This window comes from Lepisosteus platostomus, chromosome 2 (assembly GCF_059453375.1).
Source record: "Lepisosteus platostomus isolate fLepPlt1 chromosome 2, fLepPlt1.hap1, whole genome shotgun sequence".
Lineage (NCBI taxonomy): Eukaryota > Metazoa > Chordata > Actinopteri > Semionotiformes > Lepisosteidae > Lepisosteus > Lepisosteus platostomus.
The window spans coordinates 3,249,125-3,266,090 of NC_142612.1; the positions used below are offsets into that span (position 1 = coordinate 3,249,125).

The window sequence follows — 16,966 nt, forward strand, 5'->3', positions numbered from 1 at the left end:
TCCAGCATAGACTCCGTACTGCCACGAAGTTAGGAAGAATCAGCGCTGGTGACCGCGTTTCAAACCACAATAAAAGAAAAAACGTACACAGTCAATTGTAAAACCTTGAATTTTCAACACGAAATACACAAGAGTTCCAGGTCTGCGCAGCGTCAGGATCTGTGACTTAGAACGAGGCGACAAAACATCTCGTGATGTCAAGCGGCCCTGTGACACTCCAAACAAGCAGGACCGTGATGACATCGCTTTCAATCCAACAGAAATATTGCTCTCGATTTTGAGATGGTTTTTCTGAGGAATTCTACTTCCTTGTTAACTCTGCATGCGGATCACGCTGGGAACGTTTCAGATCACATGTTTGAACACCGTTATGACATCAGTCATTACAGGGACTAGTGAGCAGGAAGGGCCGCCTCACATTGCAACTCTCGTGAGCTCTCGCTCTTGCCCCTGGCGAAACCAGAGGTTTGCGACAACGTGGCGACTTGCACTACTTTCACAAAGTTCACAATTTTGTGCTTAATTAAGAATTTTTCATCTTTTTTAAAAAAATGTCAATACATTTATTTTGTTACCGAGATTTAATAACCAGCCTCAGAAATTGGGACTGTTCGCAGATGCAGTTCCCCCTGAACTGACTTTCTGAGAACGGATGAAGTTGTTGAGCAGGCACTCCAGTACCTTCATGCCCCCCAGAAGGGGTGATTATTTTTATCTCCATATGCAAAAGATGCATTAACAGAGATCTGCCAGACACTGGCTGCTGTAGGTGCCTCTGAAATTAAGGGACATTTCAGCATCTCTGTACAAATGATTCAAACCGAGTCACTGTGTCAGTCTGACACTGAAAACACGGCTGTGCTAAGGCAGGAAACAATGAACCTTGCGTCAGGTACACTTGGAACACAGTGTACAGTACATATGAGCCCAGCAGATGCCTCCCACGCTCCCTGCTTTGGGCCTGCAAATGATGACAGAAGTATAATTCTTTTTTTTTTCTTCAAGATAACTGACCAAAGGGACTGAGCAGGACTACAGCGCGCACCACAGAGCACAGCTCGCAGGGCGTTGCTTCCTTTCTAATAATAATAATAATAATAATAATAATAATAATAATGTTTCTTTATTAGCCCTATACAATTTCTTGCATTAGGAATTCTTCTTTTCACATACCCCAGCTTTTCTCCATGGAGACACAGACACACAGACAGGGAGAGAAGCTGGGGGTCAGAGCGCAGGGTCAGCCATTGTACAGCACCCCTGGAGCAGCTGGGGTTAAGGGCCTTGCTCAGGGGCCCAACGGAGTAGGATTCCTCTGCCGGCCGCGGGATTTGAACCGGCAACCTTCCAGTCACAGGCGCAGATCCCGAGCCACAGAGCCGCCGCTCCGACATCGCTCTCCCCGCCGAGCCGCTGCGGTCCCGCCTGCGCGCCGAAGGGTTTTCACAGCACACGCGGCCCGGGCCGGAGGCGGGGCGGGAGCAGGGAGAGCCGTCTTCGCTGGGAGCTCGGGGCTGTGGGCAGCAGCGGCTCTGCGCGCTCTGGGTAAGGAGGCATGCTGCAGCGCAGGCACTTCCAGAACCGCGTGTTTGTTGTCCGAAGCTGTTCTCCGCGGGAGTTCTCCCATCTTAAGGCTCCTTGCTTTTGCTTTATGTACCTGATAGACTCCGGCAAGAGAGAGTAGTTGATGTCCTTGTCCATCTCCACAAGGATGACTTTGATCCCGTCCTTGATCAGGGCGTCATACAGCCCAGCCTGCTGCTCGAAGGCAGCCTGGCTCCAGCCCTCCCCCTGGTGGGCTGTGAGAATGAGGATCAGCCTCCTGCTTTTCCTGATGGCTTCTTCAACGGCACTGTGCACGGCTGCAAGACACGCCATCACACACAGGAAGGTGAGAGCACGCCCCTCACCCATCACACACAGGAAGGGGCACAGCTGAGGCTGGTGAGTCCCAGCTCACTGTGGAGAGACCCGTCTCCAACAGCTTAGTAAAAGCTACAGAAGAACCCCTTGTTACATACTGTAATTGAATCTACTGTAAATCAACGTAAAGCTCAGCTTTACAGCACTTCTACAAAAAAAGAGACCTTAAAAGGCTTCCTACAAGGTTGGTAGAAATGTCTGTGCATTGCGGGATAAAATGTGTCCAAATGCGTTGTGCCCAGTGATCTCTTCCTTGTCCTCTTGTCATGTATTTATAAGATCTGACACTGTTTTCCCTTCTTAAAGGACTGTTTTGAAGAATGCAGTGCATTATTGATGAAATGATATTCTGTATGTAATGTGCTTTTATGCTACAATGAGGGAATTCTGCACATGTTAATTAATTATTTAAATTTAAAGCAAAGCCTTGGAGTTACCTTCTCCAGGAAGATCATCTCTGTCGAAGATGAACAGCTGGTACCCATGCCTGTTCTCAAGCATTTCAGGAAGGATATGCAGAGCAAACTCTGCTGCCCTTGCGGAGACTAAGGAATTGTCTTTTGGATAACTCACATAGGCGTCATAAAGTTTTCCATCCGAAACTGCAATGAATCATCAATAAGGTTAACAGTTGTGTTTTTTATCTATTTGATACCATGAAGTAAAAATCCAAAGAAGCAAACTGATCATAGTGAATTTCTATTTAATCCCAATAGTAAAGACATGGTAGCAAGATTACATGCGTAAGATTAATTGCAGAAAAAAGTACTGATATTCATACAAGTATTTTCATGCTGTAGCATCTAAAAGTCTAAAAAGACCTTGCCATTCACTTATGCACTATACAGAGTAAACCAGAGCTGTCAGGATCTACAGAAGAGAAGAGACTATCTTTAGCAATGCAAACAACTGGTAAAAGAAATGATGGGACTGTGAATCTCTTAACACAGGACAGTAGGTACAGTAGTAGCACAGCCCATTACCAGCTGCAAACTAAGAGACATACATATCTCAGTTACCCTGTTTAACTGCTGTCAGGTCCTGTCATCAATTCCACCAGCCTCTTTGTAGTTAATTTATAATTCACACATACAGTACACTCCTCCAGCAAGCTGAATTATAGGCGCCTGAGTTGAAATCAATGCACTGCTATGGTAAAGAGTTTATAACACTATTTTGTGGAGTCATACTTACTTTTCTCATTCCTGAACGCATGAGATAGTTTGCGATAACTCAGGACCATGTCGACCTTGAAATAATGATAAACCAGGAGCCCAGCCACAATCAAGGGGAAGAAAATGGCAACTATTATATAGAGGTGAAAGGCTCTCCGTGGTGCTATGTCAGGAGACAAGAGACAAGCAGGCAAAAAATAAGCACAGTGCAACAACCCTTTTCGTAACAGACACAGATCTAGTTACATTTCTGCTCAACCTGAACCTGAAACCCCTGCTGTGCTCATTTTAGGACATCGAATTTTCATCCAACAATTACAAGTACAGTTTAAGACCTCCTCTCATGTTAAAAGGGGATTTTCACAGCAAACAAGAACCTCACAATAAAGACTGATACAATAGGCAAACCTGGAATAAGTCGAACATGTCCTCTGTCAGCTCCTTGTGGATTCAAAACAATGCACGTTAAGGGCATGTGGTAGAACTCATTAGTCACTTCTGGGATTGTCAGGTTCAAATACCCATACATTCCATATCTTCCATCCTTGTGCTCTTTCAATCTGGAAGCAAACCAGTACAAAAGGAGCCCTGTTAATTATTTTTCCTTCTGTAGTGGGATCTACAGGGGACGTTATTGTTTCCCCATCATGCAATGCAGACAAGTCACTCTTGGCTGCTCACATATTGTCTGATGTAGAATTTAAAAGATATGATGACGTTCACAGTCCTGTAAAGGGCTATGTGTATAAATTGCACTGCAATGCTATATCTGTGGGCAGGACCAGAATCTTACAGCCATGCATGCTCTCCTGTGTGGTGTTGCAGGGGTTTGTAGCTGTGAGACCAGACGTGATAAAAAGACAAATTACTGTCCCAAATGAGCATTACAAAAACATTGAGTTCCTTAAGGAAGCCACATGCTTTTTTATCTGGCCTCATTCGAGGTGTTTAACAAAATCCCATTTCTTCTCTGATTGTGTTCTTGCAGTATTTGTTACCACCGGAGGCAGAATATTGTCCAAAAACACGAAGTAAACTATGTTATGCCGATGAACCTCATCAGGGCCACATTTAGCATTTAAATCAAAGCACAGCTCTGTAACAGATACCTTAATGAAATCCTGTATTTGGCCAGCATGAATGAATGCCTGATATTTCTGCAATATCACAGTGAACTTACATAACGCCAAACTGTCTTTCCAGTTGTCTGCTGTTTTTTCTGAGAGCCGGACGGCACAGTTGAGAAATCTTTGATGACCATCTTTCCTTCTAAGCAACGTGTTACAAATGTCGCTAAGCTATCTTTTCTTCATCTAAGAAAATTAGACGTATTCTTTCTCAGTCCAAAACTGGGAGACTACTGCATGCTTTTGTAGCACTTAGGCTAGGTCATTGTAATAAATCTTTCGTAACACTAGTCATCTAACTGTATGTCACGACTCCTTCATTCCTCAAGGATGATCGTCTTCCAAAAACCTGTGATCTTTATCTCAAGGTCCCTCTAGGTATCACAGACAGAAAGTGTCTCTGCCCCGTCTCTGAGTTAGTCCAGACTCCCTGCTGCAACAGAGTCCTCTTCTTCCTTGCTGTCAAAGGTACAGTAGCAAGATTGCTATTGTACCTTATAAGTCTTACAACTGCCTGCATCACTGCCCTCCGCTTGCCCACAACTTGATAAACATCCAATTCAGGCTGGGTTCCCAGGTGCTCAGGTGGGCTGACAGTCTAAAACGCAGCTGTTAGCGAGCAGGTCTGTGTCCCAGCCATGTACTGACTGGGTGGTGGCATCAGGGCCATACAACCTCCATTTCAGGAGCAACATACCATTCCAAGGTGATGTTGGTGAATTTGCATGTGGCGCCACACATTAAAAACTCTCTGAGTGTGAAATAGATTACATGCATCCAAAAATGTTGGCTAGGCCAGTGTAGCTGTGCAACACTCTCAGACATCAAATCAGTGCCAATGGGATGATTGATTAAAAAACACTGTTATGACGATTAAGACAAAATTATTGTGATCTCAATTATATATTCCAAAAAGTAAATTGTGATGACAGGCTCTGAATGTACCACAATGATAAAACAGTTTACTTACATTTTCAGCTCTTCTATTAGTTGTTTGTCTTTATACTGCTCAATCACAGTGTTATTTATAGTCCAGTATACCAATGTCTCATTCTCTGTGTATTCTCTGAGACCAATAAAAACAGTGCAGGTCAAGACCATTTTGTGGCCTAGGAAACAAAAAAAATTCAAAGCTTTACACATGCTTAATTAAAATGTTACCAATATTACATTCTATAAAACAAAAGAACAACTATGATGTTTAAAAAGTCAGTGTTAATGTTTCGTTATTAATCAAGGTCTGACAATTTGAAAGCCTGCAATCTTATTTAGAATTACAAGTATTTTTGTTTTCGTAAATACGTGGTATAGAAACTGATGTTAGACATTTCCCCTAAGATATAAAGTAGAGCAGAACACAGAGTCAAGAGCAACACCCCCTATGGAACACAATAAAACAAAACAGTGGCCTAAACAAACTGAAAGTGTGACCCCTTGTGGTGGCATAAAAAGGAATTTCAAACGGATAAAAAAGTGTATAATAAAGGTTTATGTTCATCGGCTTAAACAAATCCCTTAAAATATCTTTTGCAGGCAATGTCAAGACGGAGAATTCACAACGATTTTCAGATTGTTATCTCTGCTATCACATCTGCTTACCGAGCTCAGCTTCAATGCTTTCGTTCTTGGGATGTAAAACCTTTGGCGTTTCCACCACCATTAGTTCTGCAACATATAAAACATGTAGGTTCTCTTCAATTGTCTGCTTCTCTGTAATGTTGTGCACATTTTGTGTGCCTTTTCACTTACTAGACATTTTTGATAGTGATGTGGTTTAATATTTGGTCTTTCAAGACAACATAAGGCCATCAGGGATATACAGTATGGCGAGCAGGGATGTAAAACCTTTGGCGTTTCCACCACCATTAGTTCTGCAACACATAAAACATGTAGGTTCTCTTCAATTGTCTGCTTCTCTGTAATGTTGTGCACATTTTGTGTGCCTTTTCACTTACTAGACATTTTTGATAGTGATGTGGTTTAATATTTGGTCTTTCAAGACAACATAAGGCCATCAGGGATATACAGTATGGCGAGCAGCTGTATCACCCTGCAATTTATAACGGAACTCAGCAGGCGCGAGCCTGGTCAGTACCTGGATGGGAGACCTCCTGGGAAAAACTAAGGCTGCTGCTGGAAGAGGTGTTAGTGGGGCCAGCAGGGGGCGCTCACCCTGCGGTCCATGTGGGTGCTAATGCCCCAGTATAGTGACAGGGACACTATACTGTAAACAGGCGCTGTCTTTCAGATGAGACGTAAAACCGAGGTCCTGACTTCCTGCGGTCATTAAAAATCCCAGGGCGTTTCTTAAAAAGAGTAGGGGTGTCCTGGCCAAATTTCCCAATGGCCCTTATCAATCATGGCCTCCTAAAAATCCCCATCTATGAATTGTCTTTATTACTCTGCTCTCCTCCCCACTGAGAGCTGGCGTGTGGGGAGCGTACTGCGAGGGAGTTATAACTGCGAGGAGCTCATCCAGTCATTTTTTGAAAGAACCCAGGGTATCGGTCTCAACAACTTGCTTGGGCGGCTTGCTCCAAAATCCCACAACCCCTTGTTTAAAGAACTGCTTCCTGTTTTCTAATTTAAGTGCAATTCCAAGTATCATTTGTTCGCAGCTGTCTGATGGTGCTGAGAAGATTGTACCTGCTGTCTGAGCCTAAGAAATGTCCTTCACACAAAGGACATTAAACCTTACTCTGGAGAGCTATTGATGATGCCTGTCCTTCTGACTTGAAAAGTGTCAGTGGTCTTTCATAGCACAAACTTTGTTCCTTGTTGTGTCATTAATTCTAATGTGCATCCATCCCGTGTGTTTGATATATTCCTGCTCTGAGGGTCTTAACAGGTCTTTGTACGTCCCAGTAGAGGATATTCTTTTAAGTGCTTGAGCAGTTTAATAGTGCTTCTAGTCAATTCAAACCGTCTGAAAACCATCTACAGTTCTAGTTAGGGAACATACCAAATAAATAACACTGAATGACTGAGAACACGTTTTCAAAGTTTTTCTTCAAAGCACTAGAATTGAGAGTGAAGTATTACCATTAGGTGATATCTTTGTTGTGCCCAGACTTGAAGCTATGAGTGTTTTCCCCTTGTGTGTAAAATTGATCTGACAGGTGTAATTTCCAACATCCACGCTATTTACATTGGCTATATAAAGTCCTCCTCTCACGGTGCTCATTTTGTCTTTATTCATCTCAATGGGCACACAGTCCTGCAATGCGAAAAAAGGTTATTTCATTTCAGACATGATGTAATCAGAAACTCTCAGGTGTCTGCGTGTAAATCAAAGATCCTCACTTCTTGTATTCTCTCACTATCAGTTTCCATGAAGTGCGGTGTCCTTTAAAAAAACAATTCAGCATCCTTTCCTCAGAACCAAACTATCTGCACAGCCATCATAAGAGCTGTTTATTTGAGGAAAGTTTCCAAAACTGACATGAACACATCAGAACTAAAGCTGAGATCGACAGTCCTACGGTATAATTATATTACACTGAAACTGAAAGTACTCCTCCCCCTGTAGTGTAGGTCATCTTACCTTAAACCACCTGACGTCAGGCTGTCTATCTAAAGTGCTAATTTCTTTGTATCCAAAGCAGGAAATGATAACTGGGCTGTTGAGGGTTATGAAGTTGAAGTAGTTCACATAGGAGCATGAACTCGTCTTCACAGACAGGAACATCTTCATTTCGAAGGGGAACTCTGGGCCTCTGGACAGAGCAAAGGATTCAAGCAATGAATTTTGAGAGCAGGAAAGGGTTTTCAGAACCGAGACAACGGGATGCTCACATGGCTCACAGCGAAACTACGGAACAAAGCCAGGGAGGGACGAGAGGGAAACTCCTACTGGCATCCCTCCCAGGGTGAGAAGGGCCGCCGCAATCGCCTGCCCTTTAAAAGGGGTGAATTTCGGTGATGCAGCTGTCCTCTCTACCACGGGATGGGGAGACTGTCTTGCTGTCTGTGTTGTCCATGAAAGGACAATTTACAATTCCAGCGTCTTTATCTAATTCGCCATTTTATTTTCCCCCCAATGAGAGTGAGCCGTGTCATTTCTACCTGTCAAAAAAACAGCTAAAAACAATACACATTTAACCTGGGAATACGTCCTGACACTGTGTTGTAGTTCATCTATACGAAAGACGGAACACGTGCTCCTTTAAATCATTTTTTTTCCCCAACAAGAGGAGAGTGACGATATTCTACTGTTGCTAAAGTCAATGCTACTTTGCACAAGAAATTATTATTGCATATACAGTACAGTACAATGCAATATAAAGTATTAATATAGTAAGCAACATTGTTCACAAATTAATTATTGCATTTAAATGCAATCATTTTCTCATAGAAATCAGATATTTTTCTCTTTATAAACGCTATACTATCTCGTATAAATGAGATGATTTTTTTTCTCCGTGGCGCTAATGAACTACTGCACCGATCAGTACGTGTCAGGACTGTGGGAAGAGAGTGGAGCAGCCAGAGGAAACTCACAGGAACACGGGGAGAACATATAAAACCCTCACAATAGCACCCCAGGAATTGAAGCAAGTGGCAACAATTCTACTCACCATGTTACCATGCCAGCCATGATGCACAATACAGGATAATACATAATGTATTCAACATGAGTGAATCGTGAACAACCACTTACTGCAGAGCGCAATAAAATACCTTTCTGTGCCCAGCTCTCATATTAATGTTTTGGTTAATAAAGTTTTTATGTGTTGTTCAGTTGTTTGCTTTTAACATTAATACCAATTTCATCTTAAACTGTAATCTTAATCAGAATGAAGACCAACTCCAAACCTCAAAGAGAAGTGAGACAAGATTCCTTCACCAATCTGAGCAATGTGTATAGCATTCTCATCACGCCTGTGCGATACTGAAGAGTGAGACACAACTACTCATCCCTTAACACCATGTAAAACTTTACTGCAGCAAAGAGCAGAAATTAGAAGCATTTTTACATTTAATTCACAAATGTACACTCCGCCTGATTCGAACATCAAAGGGTTAATCAGTCCTGCCAGGATTTAAGGGTGACATAAGGAATTGTTTAACCTTACTGAAATATTAGCCTAGATAGGACCGTCTATGGTGTTCACTATGCAATTAAAAGTTTGTCAGCAATTAAAAACATGACAGTTTTAATTTGCAGTCATGAACATCTGCAGCACAATTATGTATTTGATAAATACTGCCCGTGTGGTATATTTGCAAAGACTCTAATTAGCGCTGTGTTAAGGACCCAATCTGGGTGCAGCCCGTCTTACCTTATGTCACACCCATAGTATCCCGAGTCAGACAGCTCTGCTGGTAGAAACCACAGCATGTCCTCGTGTGCCTCTACCCTTGAGCCCGTTTCATTCAGGCTCGTATTTCCATCTCTGGACCAGGCTACGGTCAGATTGTTGAAGCTCTCCCTGAAGAACGAATAGAGCCGGCATTTCAGCACAAAAGCCTCTCCGACGCCCACGTGGTAGGACTCGACCTCAACGCCCGCGCCCGCTGGAAGAGAAGGGACAGGGGGGCAAGACCCTAAGAATAGGAACTTGGGGTGTCTCCCGCTGGGGTGCAGGAGCGGATTTCAGCACAAGGCCTTCCTCAAAGGAAGCATTGCAGGCTCAGCTGGGACTCAGCTCTCCTGACCATCAGGAATGCTTTTAACACCAAGTCCACAAAGGACACGTACTGTAGGTGCACCTAAGGGCAAAGGAATGGTGGCAGCCAACAAGTGGTCATTTGGGCACATGTTGGTCATTTGGGCACATGTTGGTCATTTGGCTGCCAGTAGCAAATTGCTTCGAGGACCTCATCCAGACTTTTCTTAAAAGAAATTGGAGTATCAGCTTCTATGACACAGATGGAGTCACCAAACTCTGTGAACGACATTCATTGAAAAATTAAAAGTTTAGGCCTCTTTTCCTTCTAATGCATATGAAGGAAATGGGAAACGATTTCACAAAAATCTTTCGGGATGACAATTTGAGATTCTCCACGGACACTCTTCATGTTAGGCTTTGATTTTCGCACACAAGGTGTGTAAAACATCTCTTCAATGCAAGGAAATGTGGTGACGTTTGGGAAGCGAACACGATTTATGCAGCCTTTGGTGTCTATTATTTTACACAATCAAACTTGGGGCAAACTGTACACTGTGCATCGGTTTAAAGTACTGACAGGTTTGCACCCAGTTTGACCACTGGAAATTTCCAAAGGGGAAAATCAGGCCTTAATATTTCAATTTAAAATGTATTACATGGTCACTATTTTCTACAGTTCCATTTTCTTTTCAAATGAACTCCTTATAATATATACTTGTAGCAGTTAACTAACAATTGATCTTTGCCTTTCTTCCTTTTCTGAGTATTATAGTGCTCCGTTTTTTATTTTAAAATACTGGTGTCCAATGACAATGTTTTCTTAACTGGAAATGAAGCAAGCCAGAAACAGGATATACCTGTTCTTGTGTGCACTCTGTTTAAAAAGGGCATTCAAAGAGGTATCTATCTTAAAGGAAAAACGAGTCGTTTCTAGATACTTTCAAAGTTAATTAAAAGAACAACAATGGAGTTTAAGCAAGAGAAGAAGCTGGGGTGAAGGTCAAGGTCTTACAGCAGTTCTGTGTTCCTTTAAAAAATAACAAGGCCAGTGAATGATTTTTTTCACAGCTAGATTTCCGTTTTTATGTCCCCACGTGTGACTTCTCAACCACAAGACCAGCCAAGCAGCCTGTGGTGTTTCCTCTGCGGTACCAATGCTTACAAAAGTGGGTTACTCTGTGCTGTCGAGACGAATGGTTCAGGCAGACGACACGAAGGGAGAGTGGAAGAAGCAGATTCTCTGCAGTCCTGAAAAATGAGCAACGCTATATCGGAACTGAAATTTATTTAAATGCATGATTTATTCCGATTGCCTGTGTTCAATATCCATTATGTTATCCATATGTTGTAATAATAATAATTGCTTACACTTATATAGCGCTTTTCTGGACACTCAAAGCACTTTACGGGTAATGGGGATCCCCTCCTCCACCACCAGTGTGCAGCCCCACCTGGATGATGTGCCAGTCCGCTCACCAGCTCTCAGTGGGGAGGAGAGCAGAGTAATGAAGCCAGTTCATAGATGGGGATTATTAGGAGGCCATGATTGGTAAGGGCCAATGGGAAATTTGGCCAGGACACCGGGGTTACACCCCTACTCTTTTCGAGAAACGCCCTGGGATTTTTAATGACCACAGAGAGTCAGGACCTCGGTTTTACGTCTCATCCGAAGGACGGCGCCTGTTTAAAGTATAGAGTCCCCGTCACTACACTGGGGCATTAGGACCTACACAGACCGCAGGGTGAGCGCCCCCTGCTGGCCCCACTAACACCTCTTCTAACAGCAATCTTAGTTTATCCCAGGAGGTCTCCTATCCAGGTACTGACCAGACTCACACCTGCTGAGCTGCAGTGGGCTGCCAGCGGGGAGCTGCAGGGGGATATGGCTGCTGGCCATATGTAGACAAACCACTCCACCCCATTTACACGGCAGAGAAGGAAACAGCAGATCCTGCATTGCAAAATAACAGCTACACTACAACACTCAAATGCACTGTAAATGTGACAAAACTGCCAGCACTGAACTTTATCTTACCTTCGCTGTCGACGCAGGACGTCGAGAAGAGCCAGATGCAGAAAATAACGAGAAACCTCCTGGTCATTCTCTGCGGTCAAGGAAGAGGAACGAGCAAAAGCATTTTAATTGCAATATTTGTTAACACTTCACAACATGCTACGGACGTGGTGTTTTATTTTTTTTAAACTGTTATGTACCATGTAAAATAGGCCTGCTCCTTTCTGAAAATGTACATTTCTGCCTTTACAGCTTTACAGAAAGTTCCTTTTTTAGAGTGGATGTGAAAGATGCTTACTCAACAGCTCAACAGTTCAACAAATGCTGGAGTGCAAACTATTGAGCTGGCCCACCCCTGCCTGTCATTCCTGGGCTGAGCTTATAATTTAATCCAAGGTGAGTGATCCACAGCATCCTATCAGGTACATGGAGATCCACCTTTGATGAAAATGGTAACATCGATGTGATCTCCTTCGCAAAACAGAAGAAAAAGACAAAATTGGCATTCTGCTCTTTTCTCATACGATAGTTCACCATTTGACAACTAATCTTTTTATCTCTGCCCTCCCTAATGTAAATCTTGATACCTGTGTGTGCTCTGCACGTTTCATGCCTATAGAATACATACAGTATGCACGAATAAATGCACATCTGTATGCATACTGTACATGTTGTGTCTGTGTATGGTTGTTCTGTACCAGTCCCCAGAAGCAACTCATTTACATAAAACATCTATTTCAAAGCATAAACAGCGCATTTAAGCAAGAAATTAGATTCCTGCCCAAATGTAGGTAAAAGTGATTAATGTGGATATCATTCTAATAGGAAACATGTTCAAGCTAATAGGTAGTATGCTGTTGCTCAGATTATAAGACTGAAAATATTACACATGCAGTTAAAGTTTTTGGAAAAATCACAAAAATATAATTATGTATAATAATATATACAGTACTTATTCTGTCCTTGCAATACTTTCATTGTAATGAGTTGAGATATTCTGATAACTGGTAAAGACCACTGCTCAAGTAGCTTTTACATACTGTAAACAGAGAGTTTTAGATGTAAAGTTTCAAAGGCACAGGGACATATAGTAACATATTTTAAGCAATGATGAATATTAGTATTTTTTATAAGGACAATTTTAACAAAACGAGAAGAAAACTATCCTGATTGTGGTGCGTTTTCTAGTTTCAGGTACGTTATCTCGTAGTATAGGAATGAGTGGTAAAGCACGGACAAAAGTTTAAGGTGGACACGCTGACAAATCTTTCATCATTTCTCACAAAGAGATCTCTTATATTCAAAGTTCGGTTTTCTGTCTCAATGATAAATGTACTTACCGCATCTGCTTACGGTGTTCAGAAAGGCTTGTAAACACCGTAATGCCCTGTTTTTTAACTTCAAGTTTTCAAGTTTTTCATGAAGGTGTTGGCGGTTATTTACCTTTAGTTTTGAATTTCATAGTTCAAAATATAAAAAAACATACATTTAACATAAAATGCAGGCTACATTTCGTATTTGGCGATCAATAAAGAAAATGCTCTTCCGACGTGTCGCGGTAAAGAAGAGCAGGTTTCTCCTCGAATGAGCTTTAAGGAAATGCATCTCCTTTCTTTCCAGAAAGAAGGTGCTCAGATCTTACAAGAACTGAAAAGGCGGAAGTCTTTCAGTGTACTGTAGGTACACTGACCCGCATCGTTAAAACTTAGATTGCAAAATGTACAGGACAAACGGGAAAATCAACAAAAATAAAAAAGGGTGAATTTCGGATTTTGGTTTGCTTTCTCCTACGTTTAAATACGTTTAATTGCGGTATTAATTGCCTCATCTACTATTAAAATGTATGTAGAATGTTAATACATATAAATTATTGTGATAAATAATTATTCCACACCGGTATTTACTGCTTTTCCAACCAAGAAGATGTTTGGCATCTGTAGAAAGGGGTGCTTAAGGTTTCTGATTATACTGCAACCCCGGACTGCACGGCGTATTGTCGCCGATGGATCCGAAACGCGCATACAATTTGTACGTGGAAACAGAAATCGCGTGTAAATGTCACTTCAAGGTGTGCCTACATTATGAAAATACTTGGTAACATATTCCAGAATATTTCCACTGTTCAGACCAAAACTTAGCACCAAACACAGAAGCAGTCCCAGCAGCGGTCATGATAACAGGTTAAAAACGAGGAATGACGGTAATCTTCTTGATGAAAGCACAAATTGGCTTAATTGAATTCTGAAACGAAGCTTTGATTGTTATTAAGATTTCTGCAGTGTTAGAATGGGTGCTGTAGAACCGTTACTGTCACCTGACAGGTTTTGGATATTGGGTTGGATTCCAGATTCGGGTGCCTGACGTGAAGTTTGCATGTTTTCCCTGTGTGTGTGTCTTGATTTTTGCTGGGTGTACCAATCTCCTCCCACTTACTAAAGACATGCCGATTAGATCAATTTCTATCATCTCTAATTTCTCCAATGTGTATGTATCCAACCTGTGATGGACAGTTTTGACTGTGATGTCCGAAATTGTGCTTTCACCCTGTATTTCCATGAAAGGCTCCAGTCTGCCTTTACCAGGAAGAAACAGGTTTCGGATTACGGATGGAATGGAACGGATTTACTGTAACATACGAAGACTCTGATACAGTATCATGGTCACCAGCTACATGACCACCAAGACAAACTGTACGATGCGGGTTGCTTTGTTACATTATTTTAACACAAGACATGGTTACTTCTGCAGAAAAAAAATGAAACGTGTGGAATAATAACAATTTAGTTTCAATGCATTATTCTTAAAAATAAATCAAATGACTTGGAATTGAAGGAAATGCAAGGCGGTTTCACGGGTTTATAATAATAATAATAATAATAATAATAATAATAATAATAATAATAATAAAACTTTATTTTATATAGCGTCTTTAAAGTCTGCTTCTCAAAGCGTTTTACAGAATGACAACAATAAATAAATAAAAATACACAAGATAAAACACAATATACAGAGAAGGATGTTGGTAGTATCCAGAGATGAAATGCTTAGTTCTTTACTTTATTAGCCATATACAATTTCTTGCATTAGAAATGTGTCTTTTCACCTACCCCAGCTTGCTCTCCATGAGACACACAGACAGGGAGAGAAGCTGGGGGTCAGAGCGCAGGGTCAGCCATTTATACAGCGCCCCTGGAGCAGCTGGGGTGAAGGGCCTCGCTCAGGGGCCCAACAGAGTAGGATTCCTCTGCCGGCCGTGGGATACGAACCAGCAACCTTCCAGCCACAGGCACAGATCCTGAGCCACAGTGCCACCGCTCCACCTGATCTCGTATGCTGTGTCTTCATTATGTAGACACGCCATACGATATCGGAATGAGGATTTTCAAAGGCAGGCAGGAGACGTCCTTCACACAAGTACTGACTTGCAAAGGATACAAAGCCATTCTGATCAAGCTCTGCCACATTCTAAAATAAGTGAACGCATTAAGATTTTCACTTTCACCTTAGTGCCAGTAATTTGGAAATTCCCTACATGTCAAGCAAAATGAAATGAATTAACATGATTTTTTTCCTGAAGCTATTACAACCCATAGCAGATGGGGATTTTCATGATTTCCTATGGAGCAAAAGTTGATGGATAGCAAAATGCCAAGTAAACTAATTTATTACTGTCTTAATTGAATTTGCTATTGTGTTATTTGCTTATTTCTCTCACAAGCTTAGAGTAAGGTGAAGTTACATGAGATTAGTCCTGATCTTGAAGTAGTGACTAGGTTTGAATCCTCCTTTGGCATCTTAGAACATGAAATTAGATCATCTAGGAGCCTTCATTTGAGATTTCAGGTAGAAAACACTCATTCATTTGTTTACGCCTTGTCAAAACATCGAGCCATTTCCTTTAAAATGTACTGGTATTAACATTGTTTTAATCACAAAATTCACCGATTAGACCTTAACCTTTCTCTTCAAGCCCCCTCATTAAAGCAATTCAGGCTCCGAATGATGAAAATGTGTTTGGTTCCCATTTCTAACTAAAGAAATATCAGAATCACACACACTTGTGTTCTGAAAGATGAAACGGTTCTAAAGAGGAGTTGTTGCAGCAATTTAGGTCAAGATGTGACCTGATTTATTTTATAGGTCATGGCTTCAAATCTGTAATTAAGTGACACACTATTCACAAAACACTTCGCAATATCACTTTCCTAGCTTTAAAATAGTGGTTACTAAAACTAGGACATGCAAAAACCCCTACAGTATCTTCACTAACTTATATTTACTGATTAAGAAGAAAAAAAGTAAGAAGTGATGGTACAGACTGGAAACCCATTTAAATCCTATTATGCTTTATATTAATACTGTAATATTTAAAACCTAATATTTATAAGGGAATCGATTGTACAGTAAGCTATAAATAAGGGGAAAAAATAAAAAGTAGACCTTGAAGCAAAGTGATGGTTCAGACTGGAAACCCATTTACTGTAAATCATTTGTTTATACTGTAATAATACTTAAAACATAATATTTAGGTGGCCCTAATTAATATTAAGGCCACCAATTGCACAGAAAGATGTTTTGCATAAATACAGAGAAATAAAGATGCTAAATAAATGATATACTAAATCCATTCAATATCACATTCTCAACCACACTCAACACAAACGTTAAGGTCTACTTACTCCGTGCATCATCTCAACAGAGCAGCGTATCCATTGCTTGTTCTCTCAATAACAAACAGCTCCTTCCGACAGGCAGGGGATTTTGAAGGCTACCTGGAGCTGATCGCTCTTGCCGAGAGTCTGGGCTCCTCTGTCCTCCAGTCCCGTCAGGGGTGTTTGACAGGGGAAGTGGCAGATCTTACACACCCCCAGTCAAGAGCCTCTCACTAGCAGGCAATGCCTGAGTTGTGATGGGCTGCTTCCAGGGGGGTGGCCTTGAAGAATGGGGCACAAAGCCTGAAGGGCACTATTACCTCTCTGATCCAATACTGTTTAACAGGCCAAGAGGTGTGAATGAAGGAGGCGGGAATTCCAACAGGAAAACTGGGACCTGACAGCTGCTCCCCTTCCAGGTCAACAGCCCACCCCTATTGTCAGGGAATAACGAGCCGAACAC

At 41.7% G+C, this 16,966-nt stretch overlaps 1 protein-coding gene across 8 annotated transcripts; it reads right to left on the minus strand.

The window, feature by feature from the left end:
- Window positions 1-86: 86 nt before the first annotated feature.
- Window positions 87-16,881, minus strand: LOC148675707 (interleukin-1 receptor-like 2). Of its 8 annotated transcripts, none has more exons than XM_088645759.1 (12): window positions 13,295-13,503; window positions 12,052-12,322; window positions 11,873-11,942; window positions 9,508-9,742; window positions 7,770-7,941; window positions 7,268-7,442; window positions 5,825-5,890; window positions 5,196-5,334; window positions 3,507-3,658; window positions 3,118-3,261; window positions 2,361-2,525; window positions 87-1,862 (listed from the first exon to the last, which is right to left on the minus strand). In XM_088645759.1, the coding sequence occupies exons 2-12, from the start codon at window positions 12,052-12,054 to the stop codon at window positions 1,444-1,446; spliced, it is 1,740 nt and encodes a 579-aa protein (XP_088501885.1). In that variant the 5' UTR covers window positions 12,055-12,322; window positions 13,295-13,503; the 3' UTR covers window positions 87-1,443. The 8 variants fall into 8 exon arrangements, with proteins under 8 accessions (XP_088501885.1, XP_088501875.1, XP_088501894.1 ...); XM_088645749.1 differs by having other exon boundaries at window positions 13,192-13,503; XM_088645768.1 differs by having other exon boundaries at window positions 12,150-12,322; window positions 13,192-13,502.
- Window positions 16,882-16,966: the final 85 nt, after the last annotated feature.